Genomic DNA, 20,677 nt, shown 5'->3' on the forward strand with positions numbered 1-20,677 from the left:
TGTATACGTTTTACATGCATATTCTGATGTATCAAGCTGAATCATAATAAATATAATTTAGAATAATATAATTTAAAATAAATTACATCAGGGTTTTTCGTGAATAATGTTGGGGTTAGCTATTCAAAGCTGTTTGCCTTTTTTTCACTAATGTTCTCCAATAAACCTTGGAGGCCTTCACAAAATGACTGTACTCATACAGAGATTAAATGACACACAGGGAAAGTCTAACTTTCAAAGGAAGTTGGTTTCACTAGCATTTATTTAACTGTATCAAATTAAAGTGGGACTGAATACAAATACACTGCATTTCAAGTGGATTTTTATGAGTAAAACTGTTTGAAAATCTTGTACCATTTCATATCTATTCACACTTACGTGTTAATTTTTATCATGTAAAATCTAAATGCACTTTAGATGCTTCACTTTTACCACTTTGTAGGTGACAATATGGTAATAACGTCCAATGTTCGTGTATGTTTTTGCAAAAATGCTAAATGTTATTTTTGGAAAATGTACAGAAGAAAAAAGTAGAACAGCTCTACAGTGGCAGCAGTCAAAGCTGAATTATCAACATATTTTTTTTAAATTTTACATTCTGTTGTTCCTATGTACCTGGTTAGAGTATGAGAAATAAAAATGTTTGTGTTTCCTCACACGTCTACGTGGGAGATCATTCAAAAAGAGCTCCAGCTGGCATGAAAAATGAACAAGAATGAGAACTGACTGCTTTTCAATCCCTTTCCTGGCCAGCTGATGTTTTTTTTCCAAACAGTATCCCTGTTAATGTTTGAAGCTGAAAGCAATTTCAATTGTGTACCTCCGGACATCTCACTGTCTCGCACCATGTGTTGGATTTATGTCTGGCAGATTCACAGTCACAATGCATCATTAATTTACTCTTGTCCCCAGGTCTACCCCATAATCATAAATGAAACCAGTGAAATACAGAGCATGCTGGTATCTCCATGGCTGACAGGCCTGGGAGAATGAAGAATTGCAGCAGAGACAAAGCTGCTCTGTGTGACAAATGAAAAGTTTGACCTTGAGCTATATGTAACGGCAACAGATGAAGACCAGCTGATTGCTTTAACATTTGCCCATTTAACCATGGATTATGTGAAGTTTACAGTCAAACAATTTGCTTGTTCTAATAACAGCCGTAGAGGGCAAAGCTCTCAAAAACAAGCTGAAATGGATAAAAATGAAGTAGCAATGAAAAATCACTGGACCTTTATTAAACATAATCTCTGTGGATTCACAACATGTTGCACACGACACCGTTGTATCAGTTAGAAGTTCACTGCAACATCTAAATTAATGCTTAACGAAATTGTACAAATTATTTCCCATTATGTTGTGAAAGTAATATCTTACAATAGGTGCTTAGCATAAATTTGCATATAATTCAAAGATGCTGGGAGTGCATCACATTCAATTTCCACCCTTTCTGGCTCTGACCTGAATTACAGAATTAAAATAATAATCTGGATGATATTACACCTTCAACAGAGATCAACCTAATGGCTTAAAAAGCACTTTCCAAATCTTGTGGTAATATTCGAAAGAATATCTCACTAAATAAATACTCATTTATAAAACACTTAAATCCTCTGATCTATTCAGCTGACAACAAAATACATTAGGGCCGCCGTGATTCCTTTAGAAAAACTAATGATGTTGATTATAATAATCTACTGACATTGATGTTCTTCGAGGACACATAATTTTTTATGGTTTTATCTTTTTCATCTTCTTAAAATTCTTAGTAATTTATTTACTTCTTAATTGCTGTTGCACAGAGAGTCCCTTCCCTGCAGTCTGCAGCAGTACATGCGCAGGCATGTGTGTCATTAAGTCAGCCGCATTCAGCTCAAATCATTGGCTGTCTCTGTCGGCACTATATTTCAAAACAAGCATGGCAGATTTGATTATTTTGCGATGATCTGTGTTATAACAGCTTTTCAAAAATTTCAAGGACCACAGTGGTCTAAATAATATCAGCACTTTGAAATATGTGACAATAAAGGGAGGTTTTGGATGCTCTGAAAAGTTTAAATAACAATACAAGTAACATGCATGGGCATTATCAATAAACAAACCCAGAGGCTAAATAAAAGTAAACAAAAATAAAACTTACAAAACACTTTTTTAAACTTCTGAAATTCTGTCTGCTACATTTATCAGTTGTAGTGCAAAAAAAGTTGATTTATTTCATTACATTCTAATCTCAATTGTACAGATAATATCTATATGACTCAATCAATTTATTAATTTATTGTGTGGTATTTTTTGTAGAGCTAATATGTTTGATGTTGTGATAATGCAGAGCATTATCACAACATCATTGTCTTACATCCTATCAAGCATTACCATGTCACAATATAAAACACAAATGCATTAGTGATCCTTGGAAAACTGTACGATCACGTCGATGTCCATTATCCCTAATTTGGTCATCTATATTCATGCTAAGTGAGCTACAAGTAAATAGACAGTTTGGTTTATTAACTGTATAAGCTTCCACTAACCTACGGGATCCTTTTGATTCTGGTGGAGGACTTTGCTGTTACTCCCATCCATGTTAGCCATATTAATCGTGTTTCCATCTGTCCAGTAGATTTTCCTGCATGACAGAAGAAAGGTGAGTGGTAGTAATTCGGTTAGGTACTAAACAACATGAAGTTTACAAAAACATTCACATTATTTTAAAAATCCTATTTTCCTTTTCTATTATTATTTTGCATATATATCTGCACTAACATTTAAAAAATGTATGTAATCCCCCTTATAATGTCTGGATAGCCTAGCTTTAAACAGCAAAAAGACAGAGCAGTACGTTGAAAAATGTAGAAAAATTGAACCTTTGATTACTTTGTTTCAGGTTAAAAAAAATCTAATTTTTGTTTAACAAGATTACAATATGTAAATTAATTAATTTCTAAAATGTATACTTGACATTTGTGAATTAATCGGAGTGTCAAACTTTAACTGGAACAATACGGTGTTGTTAGACAACACCAAAGTCTGGAAAAACAAGAAAAAGAGCTGCTAAGCATGGTGCACAATCTGTTATGGTGTGGGTCTATTTCTCTTCCCATGAGATGAAAACAGAAACAAAAATGGAAAATTGATTCTGATTGGTCTTTTAGCAGAATAAATAACCAAAATTATAGTCCAAATAAATAAAAATTGTCCTATAGAAATAAAATTAGCATTTTTTGTATTGCAAGTTAAGATCAACAATCTACATCCCAGAAGAAAACATGTGGAGAGTACTGAACAGATTTTTTATTATTTGTCTTCACCAAACATATAGGCTCAATTTTAACCAAGGCTAGATTTTTCCCAATTCTTCAGTCTGAGATTCTGCTGTGGCAGTAAAAGAATAATTTAGAAAAGGCCATTTTACACACCATCACCAGGAGTGTCAATAAGTGTGGAGGGATATGTAGAAGATGTTTTTTTTTTCCAAAAGGGCTTTGATTTTCTTATCTTCCTTTTGTACAAGTCAACTCTTTGTTACACTATACACTGATGGTGATGCACTCATGAGATGCACACACTACTCTAATCTACTTACCCTTTGGCAGGGTGCACTACGAGGCACCTTGGCTTGTCAATGCCGTGGATGATGGACGTCTTCAGGGACCCATCAAAGCGAGCCACATTGATTTGTGACTCGTCATTTTCTGAGCTGAGCCAGTACAAGTTCTTAGAAAGCCAGTCTAAAGCCAGACCCCGACAGTTTGCTATGTCTGACAAAAGAAAGCATGGGAAATACTCATGCTATGTTGTACATAGTCATATTATTTCTTGAGATTTTCATCTTGATTAGACAATGCACACAGAGACATAAACAATCTTAGATTGCATACAAATATTTGTTGCATCGTACGATTTGCAAGTTACCTCTGCAATTATATTGATTACTATAAATAAATAAATCTTACATCTGGTTAAAAAATTAAAAAAAACATGTAAGGAATATTACTTTCTCATTTGGTTCTCCATTCAGAATTTCCACAGAGATATTTTAGAAGACTCCCTGGAAGACTGCCTGCCCCACCTGAAGAAATGATGGTCTCCAGCTGAGTGCCGTTGATGAACACCCGTTTGATGGTTTGACTTTTGATGTCGGCCCAGTAGATCCTCTCCTCCTGAGCATCAAAGTCCACCACTGTGACATCGTCAATGTCTGGCACCGTCAGCGCCGTCATAACGTTCATGTAGGGGTTGTCAATGTCAACACCACGGATTTCAGAGCGCCGCACATACAGAAGAAACCTTTTCAGCGCTGGTGAGACAATAAAACAACCATTTGAGAGTCTTTTGAGGATTTCTGTTGTGAAATGCAGGTGAAGATGCACTAAAAACCAAATGCAAAATTTGTCAAAAGAAAGAATTAAAGTGTAAAAGGCAGCAACTTACATTTTTACTTGGACAACACATGCTGAAAGCGTGAAAAATGAGGAAGGTGTTCTTGCTCACCATAGCAGGATTGTTTGTTGGCTGAAAGCTTCATGAGGTGTGGACAGGTGCATGATGCGCTGCGGTTGTAATTGATGAGACACAGATGTGAACAGGGACCACGTCCATCATTCTCTTCGCAAGGGTTAGAGGCTGATGGGGCAGGAAGGAGAATAGAGAAAAGTCAGCATAAAGTGAAGAGAAGCAAGGGGATTTTCTGGGATAATTACAGTATTTGAAGTGGTCAAAAGTTTGGTAACACTTGACATTAACTTTTTATTTACTTTTATAACATACATTTGTTATAAAAGTATTACTGATTAAACTTTATCTTTAATAACATAAAGCTAAATAATTTTTAAAGTTTAATCAGTAATACTTTTATAACAAATTTATGTCAGATCATGATTTTTTGGGTAATGTCAAATTGTCATAACGAAGACATTTTTGTCTTGGTTAATGACAAGTTGTCATAACAAAGACATTTTGAATAATGTCAACTTTGCATTAAAAGTGTCATGATTTACCGAATGACACTTTATGAAAACAGTCATAAATATTCATCAAGACTTACTCATGTTCATGACAGGTGTTATGTCATGTTTATGACGGTATCATGACAGTCTTATTCACAACCCGTCAAATAAAGTGTTACCAAAATTTTCAACATGGACGAACATAACTTAGATTAGAAAAAAGGAAGGATGGTAACTGTTATGATTATAATATTTTTTTACGAGCAAAAAAAAGCACACAGCATTGTGGATCTCAGACTTAGATGCTGTTGAATTTACAAACGTTATGGATCCTTCATTATTGAAAAAAATAAATAAATCTGAGGATAATGCATCACTTTGATCATCTCAAATGCGAACTGGAGATGATCAAAGACATGAACAATACTGCTAGCACCATAAGCTTGGTGGCTCTCTTGTGCATTTCAGTAAACATGTTCTGGTTTCAAGTCATTCTACTCTCCACTGCCAATTGAAAATACCCAATGGCACAAAATCCACAAGTCTTTAGTTGAATCATTGCTGACTGGCTTAACCCAGATATGTAGTGACCATCATAATTTGTTGAAGCTACAAAGTCTTTCACTTTTAGAAGGTTTATTGGTAACTGTTTATCTTCTGATTATGCTTTTAAAATTTTTTAAATTGCAACTTTTTAAATTTTGAATCATGCATCAGCCTACTCCTTGTACCTGGTGTTATTAAACACAACACAAGGTAAGCCATCATATCAATAAGGAAATAAAATTTCCTTATTGACTGTAAGAGAGCAATATTTTGATCAGAACAGTCAATATACCTGTAAAGTAGTGTTTGAAATGAACCAATTATGCTCTTTATATTGAATGTCTTGGCTAAAACAGATTGATTTTTATTTTAACCAGCCCTCTTTACTCAGATTCAGCTCATAAAAGAAAGCAAAAAATATTGTATTTGCATGAGTCAATTACAATAATTTGGAAATAAAGAAAAACAGATTCAAAGGTAGCATTAATCTTAAGTGGCTTATTCTCTGCATGAGTACTATTTTTAACTCAGGCACCTGCTGGTTGACTGACAGGTCAAATGAAGGCAGAGGCAGAAGCTAAAACTAATTATATATGGCTTTATTTTGTAATTGCATTATGAGCCCTGCATGAGACTGACTTTAACTTTAAAAGACAGAGTGTCCTACATCAATATCTAGTGATTCCACACAGTTCTCACCTTGTGGTTGCCGGCTGGGATGGAAGATCTGCAAGTCGAAAGGTTGAGCACTTGTCTTCTGGATGACAGTGACGTTTTGACCTGTCCACTTATTGGCTCTGGCTAATGTGTTTGTTCTCCAGTCTGTCCAATAGACATTTCCACCAAAGAGAGACACAGCAAAGGGATGGGACAGGTATTCATGGCCCCTGAGGATTTCTATGACCCCAGTGCCATCGTAGAGTGCAGAGAAAATGGCATCCGAGCTGTTAAAGAAGAACCAACACCATATAAAAGTTTAAACTTCTGCTTTAATGTCCTTAAAGTACAAGATGGAGGGAGATCAAAGTGAAACCTTCCAATCCACTGATGGAACTGTTAAAATGTTCAAGAGCCATAGAGTGGCATTTTTTTAAAGTCTATAAATATTGCATGTCTTGCATAATTTAATGCCCACTAGGAGAATAAGATGATAAAATTTCCTTTGGTGAAACTTTTGCAGTATTTAATAGCATATAAGAATTAAATGGTTACGATTTTTGCACACAATCTGAAATTACTAACCGTGCATCTGTCCAAACAATTCTTTTTTCTAAATGATCCAGTGTTAGTCCATTAGGCCAGGCTCCAATCTCCATATCCTTAAACACAATGTGTCTTCCACTCCCACTCATGGAAGCAGCCTCAATTCTTGGAAATGTTGCATCCCAGTCAGTCCAGAAGAGGATTCTTGAAACAGAAACAAGATTAGCATCTATTCTTCTTTGCGGCTGTGGAAGATTGAAAGCATCAAGGTACTGAATGCAATTAGAGTTTCTCATCAAAGAAAGACAGAAAACCGTAATTATGGATATGGTATTGCATCTGTGTTATGTAACACAAACAGCAGTCCTGATGACTGCCCAAGAATAGCACTGTCCCAGTGAAATTCTTAACCATCTATGACAAGCCAGCAGGTTGAGATTTTTAAAACAATATTTTCCTAACAGGCGTGTTTTGATCACAACTTTTTAAAATTATTTGTGTTGGACTTCTTGACTAAGTTTAACTCCTAATACAATTTGATGATCTAGGATGGTCTACAGTTTGAGATTTTGTCAGCAACAGGAAGCCACGGGGCCACAAAAATCACAACCCAATAAAGCATGTTTTGACAACATTGCAGGTTTTCTGTTTATTATACTTGTTCATTTATTACATTGGTACATTTTATATATCTCAACTTTAGCTAAATTTGCTATTCAGCCACCCGTAGTTATTTTGTCACGAGAAGATTCTAATGATCACATGGCTTTTCACAAAGATGTTTAGTCCTTATAGTAGTGCTAGTAGGGTTGCCAGTTCTCATGCACCATGTATCTTAAACCCATTCTGGACTCATTAACTTTTAAAGCTGGCTAAAGAACTTCAAAAGAAAACCAAGGCCCCATGTATCACTGACAGTGTGTAGCCTCTTCCTATCAGAGAACTTTGCTTCTGTCCATTCACTGTCAACTACGTCATCCAAAATTAACAAGAAAATGGGTGCTCAAATTTAAATCACATACTGGCGACAACGAAACCGTGTTAGGAAGAAATATATCTGTACAGATCAATAGGCTTATTCACTTGATAAGACCTCAGTGATCAATCACCCACTCCTTTGAGTGGATTCAAGTAATAAGATTAGAATTATTGCCCCGTAATGGAAATGCGCCTTTAGGTACCAAAAGTACCCATTAATCCTACTCTCTACAGTCATGAAATGTAGTCTAGTCATCCTTTCAAATGTGAACAAGTACAAAAGGAAGAGTATGAGCATATAACTCATTCCTTAAAAGTGTTAAATTGATTTTTTGGGATGTCTGGGTTTTTCCAAAGTCTCCAACCACTGGCTTTCAGATTAAATTAAGCCAATGTAGATACAGTATCTAAAGAAAAATTGTTGTAACATTTCAACAGCAGAGAAAAATAGTTTATTGTAAAAGTTCCTAAAATCTCATATTTTGAAAAGGTGATGGAGTTCTTTGAAGTTCTTATCTTTCACATCTTGCTGAGAGTAGAATATAATTCAATGAGGCTGTAATTGCTAAATTAATGGGAAATAGGTGTTTAACAGTGAACTAAAACTCCTCAAATGTTATTTTTTGATACAACAGCAGTAGGACACTCGAATTTAAAAGTCACACATTAAAGATATGTAATAGCTAACTATAAAAATACTAAAATCAAATAAGCAAGACATTTATTTAATTATTTTCGTGTGTATTTTATAAAATAGGTCCCATTTTAAACAAGGTTTCTGAAGGTTTCTAAGAGAAACCTGGTATATTGATAATATTATTATCAATATACCGATTAACCATTACCACAGCTGTGGTAATGGTTGAAGAAGCAAATCAATACTTTTCTGAAGGGAAACACAGGAACTCAGACTTATACAAACTAAGGCAATGGCTAACATAACATTTTTTATACAATTCATATCTCAAGACATTGAGCCAAATTCATAGCAGCATTGAATCTGTAAAACACACAAGAAATCTATACATCATCCAACAGGTCTAGACAAAATTATTCATAATTATTAAGGTCCAACTGTAAGCACTATTATAAATAAACCAGGCAGGCGAAGTGAAAAATTAAGAATTGAAGCAACATTTTTCTTTGTTTTGTTTTGACCACAATCTATACAGAGCATAAAAACTGAACATTATACTTTAATAGAAGGTTACACTGGTATTCAACCCTCTCTCCCAGGTCCAATACTCAGCTCAGGGAGCCACAGTCCACTGATAACAGCAATGTTATGTATCCAAGGCAGAGGACTAGCTGCAAGGAGGTGACATTAGGTTACAGCAGCAGCGAACACCATCATTTTCTTTGCCCTACTTACATCCCTAAATCTTTAAAATCTTTCTCTTACATAAAGAAGAAAACCAAGGAAGGAAAGACAGACTTAATATCTTGTACAACACATTCCTTTCAAAGCTGTGGCTGCTGCTGGACAACCTGCAGAATAGATTCTAACAATATTCAAAAGGTGCCACAAAAAACACCACAAAGAGGATTTTTAGGTTGGCAGTCACTCAGTCCTGGATAGGTTGAGCATCAGCCCTGCTGTGTCAAACCGTACTTTGAAGAAGTACCGGGACAGGGTAGCTGATGAAATAGGATATGGATATATATAAATACGAGAAAATGTACTTTCAAATTTGTTTTAAGACAATGCAGATAAGAAAAAAGTTGGACCACTATACAATTCACATCACTCTGCCTCATTCCAATAGGTCTTTTGGTACCACTTTATTTGACGGGTTGTGAATAAGACTGTCATGACACCATCATAAACATAACATAACACCTGTCATGAGTAAGTCTTCATAAATATTTATGCCTGTTGTCATAAAGTGTCATTTTTTAAATCATGACACTTTTAATACAAAGTTGACATTATTCAAAATGTCTTCGTTATGACAACTTGACATTAACCAAGAAATCATGATCTGCCATAAATTTGTTATAAAAGTATTACTGATTAAACTTTAAAAATTATGTAGCTTTATATTATGTTACTCATGACAGGTGTTATGTCATGTTTATGACAGTGTCATGACAGTCTTATTCACAACACGTCAAATAAAGTGTTACCGGTCTTTTTTCCATTTTGCAATGGCAATTTCATCAACAACTTTACATGCACACTATGTCATTATTCAAGCTTGAACTCTAGTCTTACTAGTTGTTTCTGGCAAAGCAATATTTGGTATAGTCAGTCCTCTCTTTGCTGACAACAGGGAGAATAAAACATTTGCTGTCAGACACAAAGATGACTTTACAAACAATCTCCTTGTCCTACTCTGCAGGGTAAATGAGGACTGAATTTTAGGAATTGTACCTAGAGGGGACCAATTCAAAAAAGAACAAGGTTTCTCCTTTGCTTTTTATCCATAACAGCTGTAGTGTCGAGCAACAGAATTTTTATGGAACAAGAGTAAATGAGTAGTAGATTATTTGAAAGGGTTGAAATGGTATTGGAGTATTTGCTCTCTGTGATTTTGATGTTCAGGAAAAAGAACCAATGCATTATTTTTAATGTATTCTATAAGACCTTGACTCCTTGAATTATTTCTAGTGTTAGCAGGAGTGGAAAAAAAACATACCCCTGTCCTGGGTCGAGAGCAATGGCTCGTGGGTGCTCCATGCCTCCCGCGATCAGAGTGGTCCGCATTTCTCCGTTAAGCTTGGCCACCTCAATCTGGTCCAAATTGCTGTCAATCCAATACAGTTTCCCTGTAATCCAGTCCACAGCCAGGCCCTCTGGGGTGGCTAGCCCATGCTGAACAACCACCTCAATACCTGCCACTCCTAAAACAATATTGACAAGACAATAACGTGACTGTACTGCCGTGACTTTGAATGAATTCATAGAAAATGGGATGCATGGGGAATGCTGTCCATGAGGCAAAAGAGCATTGGGAAGCTGGATATAGCCATTTGACAAAGGGGGAAAATCTGTCTGGTGTTTTATGAAGGTTTCTAAAAAGAGTAGAATAGACCAAGCTGACAGGTCAGTTTGGCAGCTCCACAGACGGAGAAAAACTACCATTCACAAAAATACAAAGAGTAAAGTTCTGATTCTTTTTGAAGGATAGATAAAATACCACAATACAGGTCTTTTGGCTCAATATTTTTCAGCTTGATTATGAGGATAAAAATGATGATATTATGAACTTACATCATGAGAGTGAAGTGCAGAAGTGTGAAAATGTACTGCACCCTTTAAAAAATGTTTTTTTGTTTTTTTATCACACCAAAAAGCTTGAGATTATTGAATACATTTTACTATCACATAACAATAACCTGAATAAATACAAAGAGCATTGCTTAAAGGAAGGACATACTATCCAAAATCTAAATGCTCACTTTGTAGCTCATAATTTAAATATGATTAACCACAAAAACAGAGCTGAATTTCATGAGCTGCATACAATAGAATACTGCTAAATTGCATAAACAGAGCCTATTTGACAGCATGAAGTTGACTAAAATTATCTAAATGCAAAACATCGTGTGCCTTTCCGAAGAAATTCAAGAACAGATTAGAACTGCTTTATGGTCTGGAAATAAAACGGCCCTTTGATAAAAGTAAACATAATTTTAAAACTTCTTAAGTGTGACAAAAACTAAATTTTGTAAATGAGCAAAACATGTTTCATAGTACTGTAAAGACATAAGAATATACATGTATCTCTATTAGCGTTTTGAAACTATGTTGCGACAATTGTAGAGAAAAAAAATCATAAAACATGGATTTTTAAAGTTAGTACATAAAAGCACAGCCTCTTTCAAGTATATAACAAGTTTTTATGTACATCGATGCCCTTGTGTGTGCCCCAGTGCATACCACCCGTCTCCGAGAGCCGTCCTCTGTAGATCTTATCTTCCACCACGTCTGTCCAGTAAAGCAGGCTACGGTTAAAATGGAAGTCCAAAGCAATTGTGTTCCTCAGTCCTGGCACCAGCAGACTATAGTCTCGCTTGTGAAGGTCTATTCGTCTTATCTCATGTCGGATTGAGAAAATGATGAAAGCTTCAAAAGGATCTAGTGGCAGAGAGACACACAAAAAACAACCGCAACAATTTTTCTTCTTTTTTTCAAAGATACAATACAGAACATCAGGTGGCAAACACAGAGATTTTCGGACTAGATAAAAAATTGCACTTGTCTTTTCTTGAATCCATCATGATGCAATAAACAAGTACACTCCTTTTTATGCAGACAGGAATTTGCGTTTTGATGGGTCCAACTATATGAATGCAGTGAGAACTTGTACTAAAATTACCTTGGAATAATAGGAATAATCATATTTAACATTAAAAAATGCATTTGAAAACACATCTTTATGTATTCATTATATATAATGTGGTTTACTTGTGGTGATAAAGTTCCTGAAATAAATGAACTGTTAAAATTTTTTTATGATTTATTGAACGGGTCTGTATGTCACATTAGATGTGTTCTCATGTTGAAAAGTGTATGTTTAGTGGGATCAAACATACAATTCACAGCAGTAAATTGCATCAGGTTCGGAAATCTTAGTTTTCTGGTGACATCACTATTTCTTTCTTTTACAGTATATTTATGGATCTATTATTTCCACCTGTGACTAAGCTGTGTTGTTTGAGGGTAGTTGGAAAGCCCCAAAAATCTAGTTATGTTTTAGACATCAGCTCTGGACCAGCTCTGCTAAAATTAACAGTGTGATTTTACATTGTTATTGGGAAACATTAATAAAATAGTAAAAAGGCTAAATTTATCTCTGATGATTAATTCTATTTATCAGATTTTCCTGTGTAAGAAAGCAATTTGTAACTAAATCAGGGTATATCTGAGTTTTATAGGATTGTTCTAATTTAAAAGCAGAAGTTCCTTTTTTTATTTCTTTGTGGAAGCATTTTTTTATACTATTTATTCCCAGTCTGATGGCTTGAGTAGTAAAAATGGTTTCAAACATATTTCAGCAGTTTAAACCGCCATGTGGTGCGCATTAATATTCATCAATTTCAGCCAAACCAGTTTGTTGCCAAATACTCTGAACATATGAAAATAATTTTCCAAAGAAGTAGATACAGTACATCCAGTCTTTTGAGGAATATGTTTTGCAGGGGCTCAAAAAAATTGCTAATTCTTACTGCAGGTTGATGGTAAACAGTGTCTGAATATTAGACCTCCATGACTCTGCCTGCGGTTCTTTGTTTCAATCAGGAAGATTACTTCTACCTACAGTGTAGCTCCTTTTCTTAGAAATGTTTGCTCTACCTAAATTCAATGTCTGACACCCATCTGAAACACAACTACTCATAAAAACAAATATTTTCAAAGCAACTTTTTTGTAAGCCTCATGTTCAAAACACTTTTAAGGCAACAGAGCTGTTTGCACACAAATATAATGAAAGCAATGTCCTTACTTTGGTCACTTGTTCCAGTTAGCAAACCAGTGACAATGCTTTCAGTGAAAAGATTTGCAGAAACACATCTTTTATCACTGAGATGTGAAAAGCAGAGAAATAACGTGCGCCTGGGACTTCACAATGAATCTAATAACACCTTCTTCGACATGAAATTGTGATATTAGTTTGCATGCAAAGACTGATGTTTGATTAACAAGTAGAGTCCCAATCAGCTTCAAACTAAAACAGTGTATTATTTTCTGGTGTTAATGTATGATTAGAGCTGCAACTGCTATCCATCCCAGAATGCAAGACAGAAGCAAGTCATCAAAATGGGGTCCATAAATCAGAATGTGACAAGCCAACAGCATGTGTGTCCCAGTTGTATTTCAAGAGCTTTCTAGCAGTCTCATCAAATGGATTATCCAGTAGCAGCAATCAGTGGAGCAGACTCAAAATTTTTTGATGTAACGCAAAAATTTGAAACAAAATTTTTGATAACACATCTGTTTTGGGGGTAAACATCTGAACTGTCAAGTAAACCATCAAGCTTTATAGTTTGGGAAGACATGCTTCCCTCAGTAAGCATCAATGCAGATAAAAATGATAGGACTCATCACTATGGTGCATCTTAAAATTTTGAAATAATTTAGTTCAACCCATTCTAAATCAGCTTTCATTTCTGAGCTCACAATCACCTTTTCAGCACTCACATAGCCGGACAAAAAAATGTGTCTGTTCTGCAGTTTGACTTGAAATATTTTGAAACACCTAGTGCATTAATAAGTTTTATTTTTTACAATAAAAAGGATCAGATGTTGACCAGTTTCAGTTCACCTAAGTAGTTGACCTGGCTGTTGGAAACTCAAAAAGCGCAATCTTTTCGTATGAGCTATTAAAAAAATGAAGTCAGCAGAATCACAAAAGTGTAGGTATGGAGCAGAGTCGCCCAGAGTTGCTTAAAAGGAAGGTGGTCAGTAATTTGGAAATTAATGGTGTCTAAATTAAGTAAGCATTGCCTATTGCTGTAGTTAGGACAAAGCTTTATTGAAAGTACAGTTGACAAGCTGAAAGAATAGAACAGAATATGTGTGAAGCAATAGAATGCAGGCTAGCTAGCCAAGCTAAATGTGATACTAATTAACCACCTAATATTAGCTTGCAGTGTTACTCAAAGAGCAGAAGGGCTAGGCGAGAAATATTACTTCCAAATTAAGTGAGTGTTTGTTATACAGTATATTTTACTCAAGTCTTCCAACAGTGTGTCCATCTGTTGGAAATTGTCTTAAAACGACCTAATTATTTTGCGGTCTCAATCTTTAAATTTATTTCATTACTTGTGACTGAAGTGAAACTTACTACTTGGTGTTTTTAATATATAAAAGTCTATGTATACATCAAAGTGCAACAAATAACTTTTCTTCTAAGCAATAGTAAAACCCAGTTGTACAGTGATTGCTCTGTCACACACATGCTAGGTCACCTCCACTCCAACTATAAAAAATTAATGACCACTCAAGGCAGGAAAGCAAGAAAAAAACATTTTTGAGAGAAATCTGATTCAGCTAAGATGTGACAGGTTATCGCATGACAAAAAAATAAAAATAGGAAATCAACCACAACTGTTAGATTTTCACTAAGTTAATAACTACATTTACAAAGAAAACCTAAAGAATTAAAGATCATAGAGATGCCCTAACATAAAACTCAATTTTACAACAGAAACAAACACAAAGCAGCAACCACACAGCAACAAAACAGCCAGGGGCATCATGAAACAAACATTAAAAAGAAAGCCTGTTACCTATACTGTGACAGCTGTCTCCATCTGCATTGAGTATCCATCCAGAATAACACGAGCACTTCACCGTGGTCTTGTACTGCTCACACACCTGGCTGCACTTCAGGTGACGGCTGCAGTAGTCCACTGCCTCGCATGTCTTGTTGCTTGAATCCAGGTGAAGTCCAGGGGGACAGGAACACACAACTCCTTTCCCTGGTGCCACCGTGCACTGGTGACTGCAGCCCCCTCTGGCTACAAGACACATGTCTGGGGAAAACAGACAGGTAAGCAGTTCTTGGATAAACTGCCTCAGTCAGAATAAAAATTGAATTCCAAAAGTATGGAATGTACTTGTCAATGTACAGACTTAAATCTGAGCTCAAAAAGCTCAAAATGTGCTAAAAGTTAGCTTATATTCCTTACATTAAAAAAATGCAGGTTTTCATAAACTCTTAATATCAAGGTTTTCATGGGTTTTGATAACATAACCAGTTATAAAGTTTAGGCAATAAGTGCTTTTTAACATAAGTGCTCTTTTTTTCTTAAAAATGACAGGTAGCCGTATTGACTCAGATTAATTTATCTGATATTAAAATATGATTTAATAATCTCGAACATTTAAGTGTGACGGAAAAAAATAGAAGAAATATGTAAGGGTCAAATACTTTTTCACAGTACTCTATTTAAGTCTCTGACTTTCCCAAAAAATAAAATGGGGAAAAAAACTAACCTGGGGTTTCTTTATACGCCTTAATTAAGACCATATTTTAGGATAGAATAAGATTACCCTCTCTAATCACCAAGAAAAAAATGTTTTTTGTCATGATTGTTACTGCGAGGTCTGAATCATGCTGAACTGGTCTAAATCAAGCAGACCCCTGAGGTTCCACTGAGCATAAACTAATAGCCTAAGATGAGCCAGCAGCCCACTTTTTGAGCCACAATAGCACTTCAGGGTCCTGCAGGAGCCCACTGAGGATTGGTTAGCAATGCTCTAGAAAATGAACCTCGATGTTTACACTACTGACTTTAACAGATTAAATTGCTACTGATAGTCACATGAGGGCATATTTTTGGTCTCTCTGAAGGCTTTTAGTGCACATTTGCCATTACCAGGAAGGAAGATTTTCTTTATGTTGTGTCTTGGGTCTCAGAAACAACAGATGCTGGTAACTTGTCAAGCACCAAGCTGCTGTGTGTGGAAGAAGGGGAATATAAAAAGACTGTGCTGGGACACTTTCAGCAATCCGAACATCGTTTGAAAAAGAACAGGATGGACGTTTTAAATAAGAAATTGTACAAGTCACACATTGCCCACCTGGAAAATGGAAAGTTGCCCTAACAGTTCAAATTAATTTTTAAAGTTACATTGCATAGATATTATTTTCACCCTGGTAGGTTGTCTTTTTACAGTGTCTTGCAGAGTATTCACAAATGTGAAACATTTTTAAAAATTTTCAAGTTAAAACCAAAGCTTGAATTTTTAGGAATTATGTATGATGTTGGATTGCAGTTAGAATGCCTAAAAATTAAGTCTTTTGGTCAGCGTGCAAAAACATCATGTGTGGAGGAAAAGCAAAACATATGCATGCTACTTATGGTGGAAAATGTTGGTGGTAGAATCATATTATGGGAATACCTTTCTCTACTTGACTGCTGATGTTCATAAACTGGTTCTGTTCAATCTGACTGAGACTGAACTATTTTGCAAAAAAGGATGGGCAAAAAAATTTGTCTGTTAGTCTATCACATAAAATTCAAGTTTTATTTAGAATGGGAAAACTTGAAAAAGTTGAATAGGTATTACAGCTTTTAAAAGGCTTAGTGCTTTCGTTCATGTTTATGCTCTATAGAACATTGAAAATATAAAAACTTCACAACTTAGCAGAAAAAAAAACTTTTTCTACTTTTGTGTCAACAGATACTTAAATGTGTCATTTTGCTGTCAGGATAATGCACAGAGCAGTGAGGGTGCATCGGTTATTTTACTTGGCTACCGTTGACTTGCCAGCAGAGCTAAACCCATCAGACACCTTTGGGATGAATTGTAATGCAGCTTGTGAGCGTGATTTAACAACAGGCATTAAAAACCTTGGTGAGAGCCTTCCAGGGGCAGTGATAGTTGTTACAACAGCCAACATAATCAGGGTGGTGGAAAGAGATTTTCAGTAATCACCTGTAAAGTTTGCTATTCACAATTCTTTTGGCACAGTAACTATTTAAGGAAAATGTTCACCTAATGGGATGTGAAGATAAGATGCAAAACGATAAAACAAAAAAAAAATTACCACAGATGGGTCCTTCATCCGAACGGTCAGCACAGTCGACTTTGCCATTGCAGATCTTATCAGGCGTCAGGCATACTGAGCTATCATTAGCACAAGGGTACTTTGGGGGCTTGCAAACAGACGATTCACATGACTCTTCATCAGACCGGTCCTCACAGTCAATGTCTCCATCACATACCCAACTCTTTGTGATGCACTTGCCTGTAAAGTATGAGAGGCTGAGGTTAACGGAGGCTGTTCAAACTCAGGTAAACATCAACTTGTTTTTCTAAACCTGTTTTAGGGCTCAAGCATTTATTTCTGTGCTGAACTTAGTTTTCTAAACTTGGCCCATTTTCAGACAAGAAACTGCTTGATTTGTTAGCTTCTTTCTCTAACTATAGATGATTAGGAGGTTTTAATTTAAGAAAGGTTACTGAAGCAATGCAGATTTGGAGTTTGTTAAGTTGTCATAGTTTGTCTTTTAGGTGTCATCTCCTTTTTAACATTTTATTTTGTACTTGTGGGATTATAGCCAGACAACACTTGTGTAGTTAAATCATTTTTGCTATAAGTGTCTAATTTTATGTGAGATTGTATAAACACTCAAACTTTTCCATCTTTAAAATATGAATGAAACAATGGAAGGAGGGATGGATGAATGGATCTAAGTGAGCTGGTTTGTCATCAATCCTACGGATTGTTTGGACACCAGAATGAAAAATCTATTTTTCCAACCAAGGAAAAACCTTCGTTACTATGCTTCTGTTAACCTTTAATTAATCAAAACATTTCTTCAGAAGACTTTCCATCAATGCTCATTACTGGTTTCTTTTACACAGTTAAAAGGAAATGATTCCCTAAATGTTGTTGTAACTCAACTCAAGGTACTCTATTTTCTAAGAATGGGTAAAAACGTTATTTTTCAATGTGGATTTATAAACTTAACATTTTCATTTCCAGGAGGGTTTTATACATCCCATTGTCTTCCACACAAAATGTTATAAGTGAAATTCAAACAAAAGTTAAAAAACATCCAGTTATTTTAAACAGTGTGATGAAAAGTATTTCAGTTATAACTTCTTGCTCTTGTTCCCACCCAAATGATTCAGATCACCAAACTGATTAATATCAAATACGCATAATCTGCATAAAGAAGGGTGTGCTTTTATTTAGTCAGGGAAAAACTAGATTCAAACCACTTCTTTTTTGGTCACATTTGCCAAATTTCAACCTGCAATATTGCTAAGACTTCTTGGGAAAAAAAAGAAGTCTTAGCAGTAGTTCCATGTTTGTCTTGACTAACGAGACAAACATGGAATGTTTTAGAAAGTCTCAAAGTAAACCTGACAAAAAACTAAGTAAAAAACGTCATGCCACCAATCAAACATTGTCTTGTTGCTGCAGCGGCAACAAAATATTTTGCCAAAATTAATGGGGCTATGAAAACTCCACAAAACCCTGAAAAAGAACGTCTGAATGACTGTCTATCGCTCTCTCATTCTTCCTGAAACGAAGTTCAATCAAAAGAATTCTTCAAAGAACAGTTGGATAAAAATTTTCCACAGCGTTGCAAGAGACACATTGTTACTGCCAATGCTGGTTACTGTTGTTGTCTAGGGTTGCACAAACAGTAGTTCATTTTAGGGGCCAATTACTTTTTTATAAGCAGTCAGATGCATTTGGATAGCTTTTTCACCATAATGAAAAAAATAAAATTAGAAAACGACATTTTGGATTTGCTCAGGTTATCTTTTGCTTAAAATTTGTTCAGTGATCTGAAACACTTAACTGTGACAAAAAAGCATAAACCAGAAATATTTTCAGGGGGATAAATACTTTTTCAAAGCACTGCATGTAAAACTCCACAGTGTTTTACCCAAATTGAACTTGAAGGTTTTTGCATATTGCCAGTGAAGGCACTCATCTCTTGTGGAGAGGACAACAGCAGCAGTGCAGAGAAGTGTGACACAGTGGAATTAGAGTAATTAATAATTGTGGTCTAATCAACCCGTCACCATGCAGCATAGCCTCCATTCTTGATAAAAGCTGTCTGGGGAGAAACAGCAAAAAGGTGAAGGGCAAAATTCAGAGTAACAGTCTAATTCTGGCATAATTCAAATACTTGATGTAAAAAACGTACTAAGTTTGAATAGATGCACTCAAAACTGCCTATATTAAAGACGTCCTGATTGTGGGAACAATAATCTACTGCACATTCTTTGAGAGATCAACACAGAAATAAAAAATAAACTATGGAAATAAGTATATAGATTTTTTTGTTTAATATAAAATAGGTGATGTTGAAAACAAATGAAGAAATGGGATGGGCCATGGGAAAAGTAGGAGCAAGTTGCCACAGCACAAACAAAGGAAAATAAGAAGAAACATACATTTCTGATACAATCGCAAAAGCTCACTTTTGTATGCACACCTTCCCAGTCATACATTCTGGGGTGTGGGGTTATTGAAAAATAATGTAAATGAACAGCCTTTGTTACCACCGGGGCATATCTTCTTCATTTTTATATATTTATTTTTTATGTGTTTGACATCACTGCAAAGCTTAGAATAATACACTTTCTGAATCTGTAAATAACTCAAAGCGCCCCCGGGGAGATTGGTTCCAAGCTTTGTCATGGCCAGTCACAAATACTTGGATTTCCTGCTTTGAAAGAAGCTGGGTGGAGAGCAAATGATTTTAAGTTTGCTGATATCTTGTTACATTTTCATTGTGATGGTTTGACAGTTTGCAGATAAACACAGCAAAAAAAATTGCTGTGATACAGGACTACGGTAAATCTTTAAGCCTTTCAATCTAAGATTGAATTACAAAGTGCTTCATAATTTTAATAGATTTTTTGTTTGTGGCCTGGACATTTATGTCTCATTAGCTTTGTGGAAAATTTATTCAGAAATTATTTTTGATGAAACCATAAATAATTTTTACATTGCATCTATATGCCAACTCAGCCTGTATTTCTTATTAAGTTAATTTGCTATTTTAGTTTTGTTATTCTTCCCTTTTAGAAACTGCTTCTGGCCCAATGCTTCTGAGTTTGGCAGTATCTATTTTCTTGAGAAAGTAATTGAGGGCGTTATTGGCATTAATTAATTTTGACATTAATTGATTTTCTTTCCCACTGAATGCAGTCTTGCCTTACAACCTTTGTGCCTAGGAGTGTCTCTTTCCTGTACAGAGGAATTAATGTGACTATAATGCTTCCTTAATTTTATTTTCTGTTCTTGTTCTACTTTCCCATAAATAAATAAAAAATACTCCTAACCCAATGCTTTGACCCGTTTCTTCTTTTCTACACGACTTTTTACAACGTAGCTGGTTGCAGATAGCCACTTATACTGAGCAATGTTCTGCTAGACATTAATTCATGTTACGAGGAAGTGGTTTCTCTCCTTTGTCACCTCATAGGTGCAAATAATTCTTGAACATTTTAGCTTTTTGTATTAAATGCCAAAATGAGTGTGATTTACTCTTTTCATTGTAGTTAAACAGTATGAATTTG

General features: G+C 35.4%; 1 protein-coding gene across 5 annotated transcripts in view; it reads right to left on the reverse strand.

The window, feature by feature from the left end:
- Positions 1-20,677, reverse strand: part of lrp1bb (low density lipoprotein receptor-related protein 1Bb) — a 311,011-nt gene that overhangs the window by 110,841 nt on the left and 179,493 nt on the right. For all 5 annotated transcript variants that reach the window (XM_028023582.1, XM_028023580.1, XM_028023579.1 and 2 more), the window contains 10 exons: positions 17,175-17,375; positions 14,908-15,153; positions 11,557-11,754; positions 10,313-10,517; positions 6,735-6,899; positions 6,192-6,436; positions 4,492-4,623; positions 4,070-4,297; positions 3,584-3,758; positions 2,532-2,626 (listed from right to left, as the gene is read on the reverse strand). In XM_028023582.1, the coding sequence (XP_027879383.1) occupies positions 2,532-2,626; positions 3,584-3,758; positions 4,070-4,297; positions 4,492-4,623; positions 6,192-6,436; positions 6,735-6,899; positions 10,313-10,517; positions 11,557-11,754; positions 14,908-15,153; positions 17,175-17,375 (1,890 nt within the window). The remainder of the gene's footprint in view (positions 1-2,531; positions 2,627-3,583; positions 3,759-4,069; positions 4,298-4,491; positions 4,624-6,191; positions 6,437-6,734; positions 6,900-10,312; positions 10,518-11,556; positions 11,755-14,907; positions 15,154-17,174; positions 17,376-20,677) is intronic.

The sequence above is a fragment of the Xiphophorus couchianus genome, chromosome 7 (genome assembly GCF_001444195.1).
Source record: "Xiphophorus couchianus chromosome 7, X_couchianus-1.0, whole genome shotgun sequence".
Lineage (NCBI taxonomy): Eukaryota > Metazoa > Chordata > Actinopteri > Cyprinodontiformes > Poeciliidae > Xiphophorus > Xiphophorus couchianus.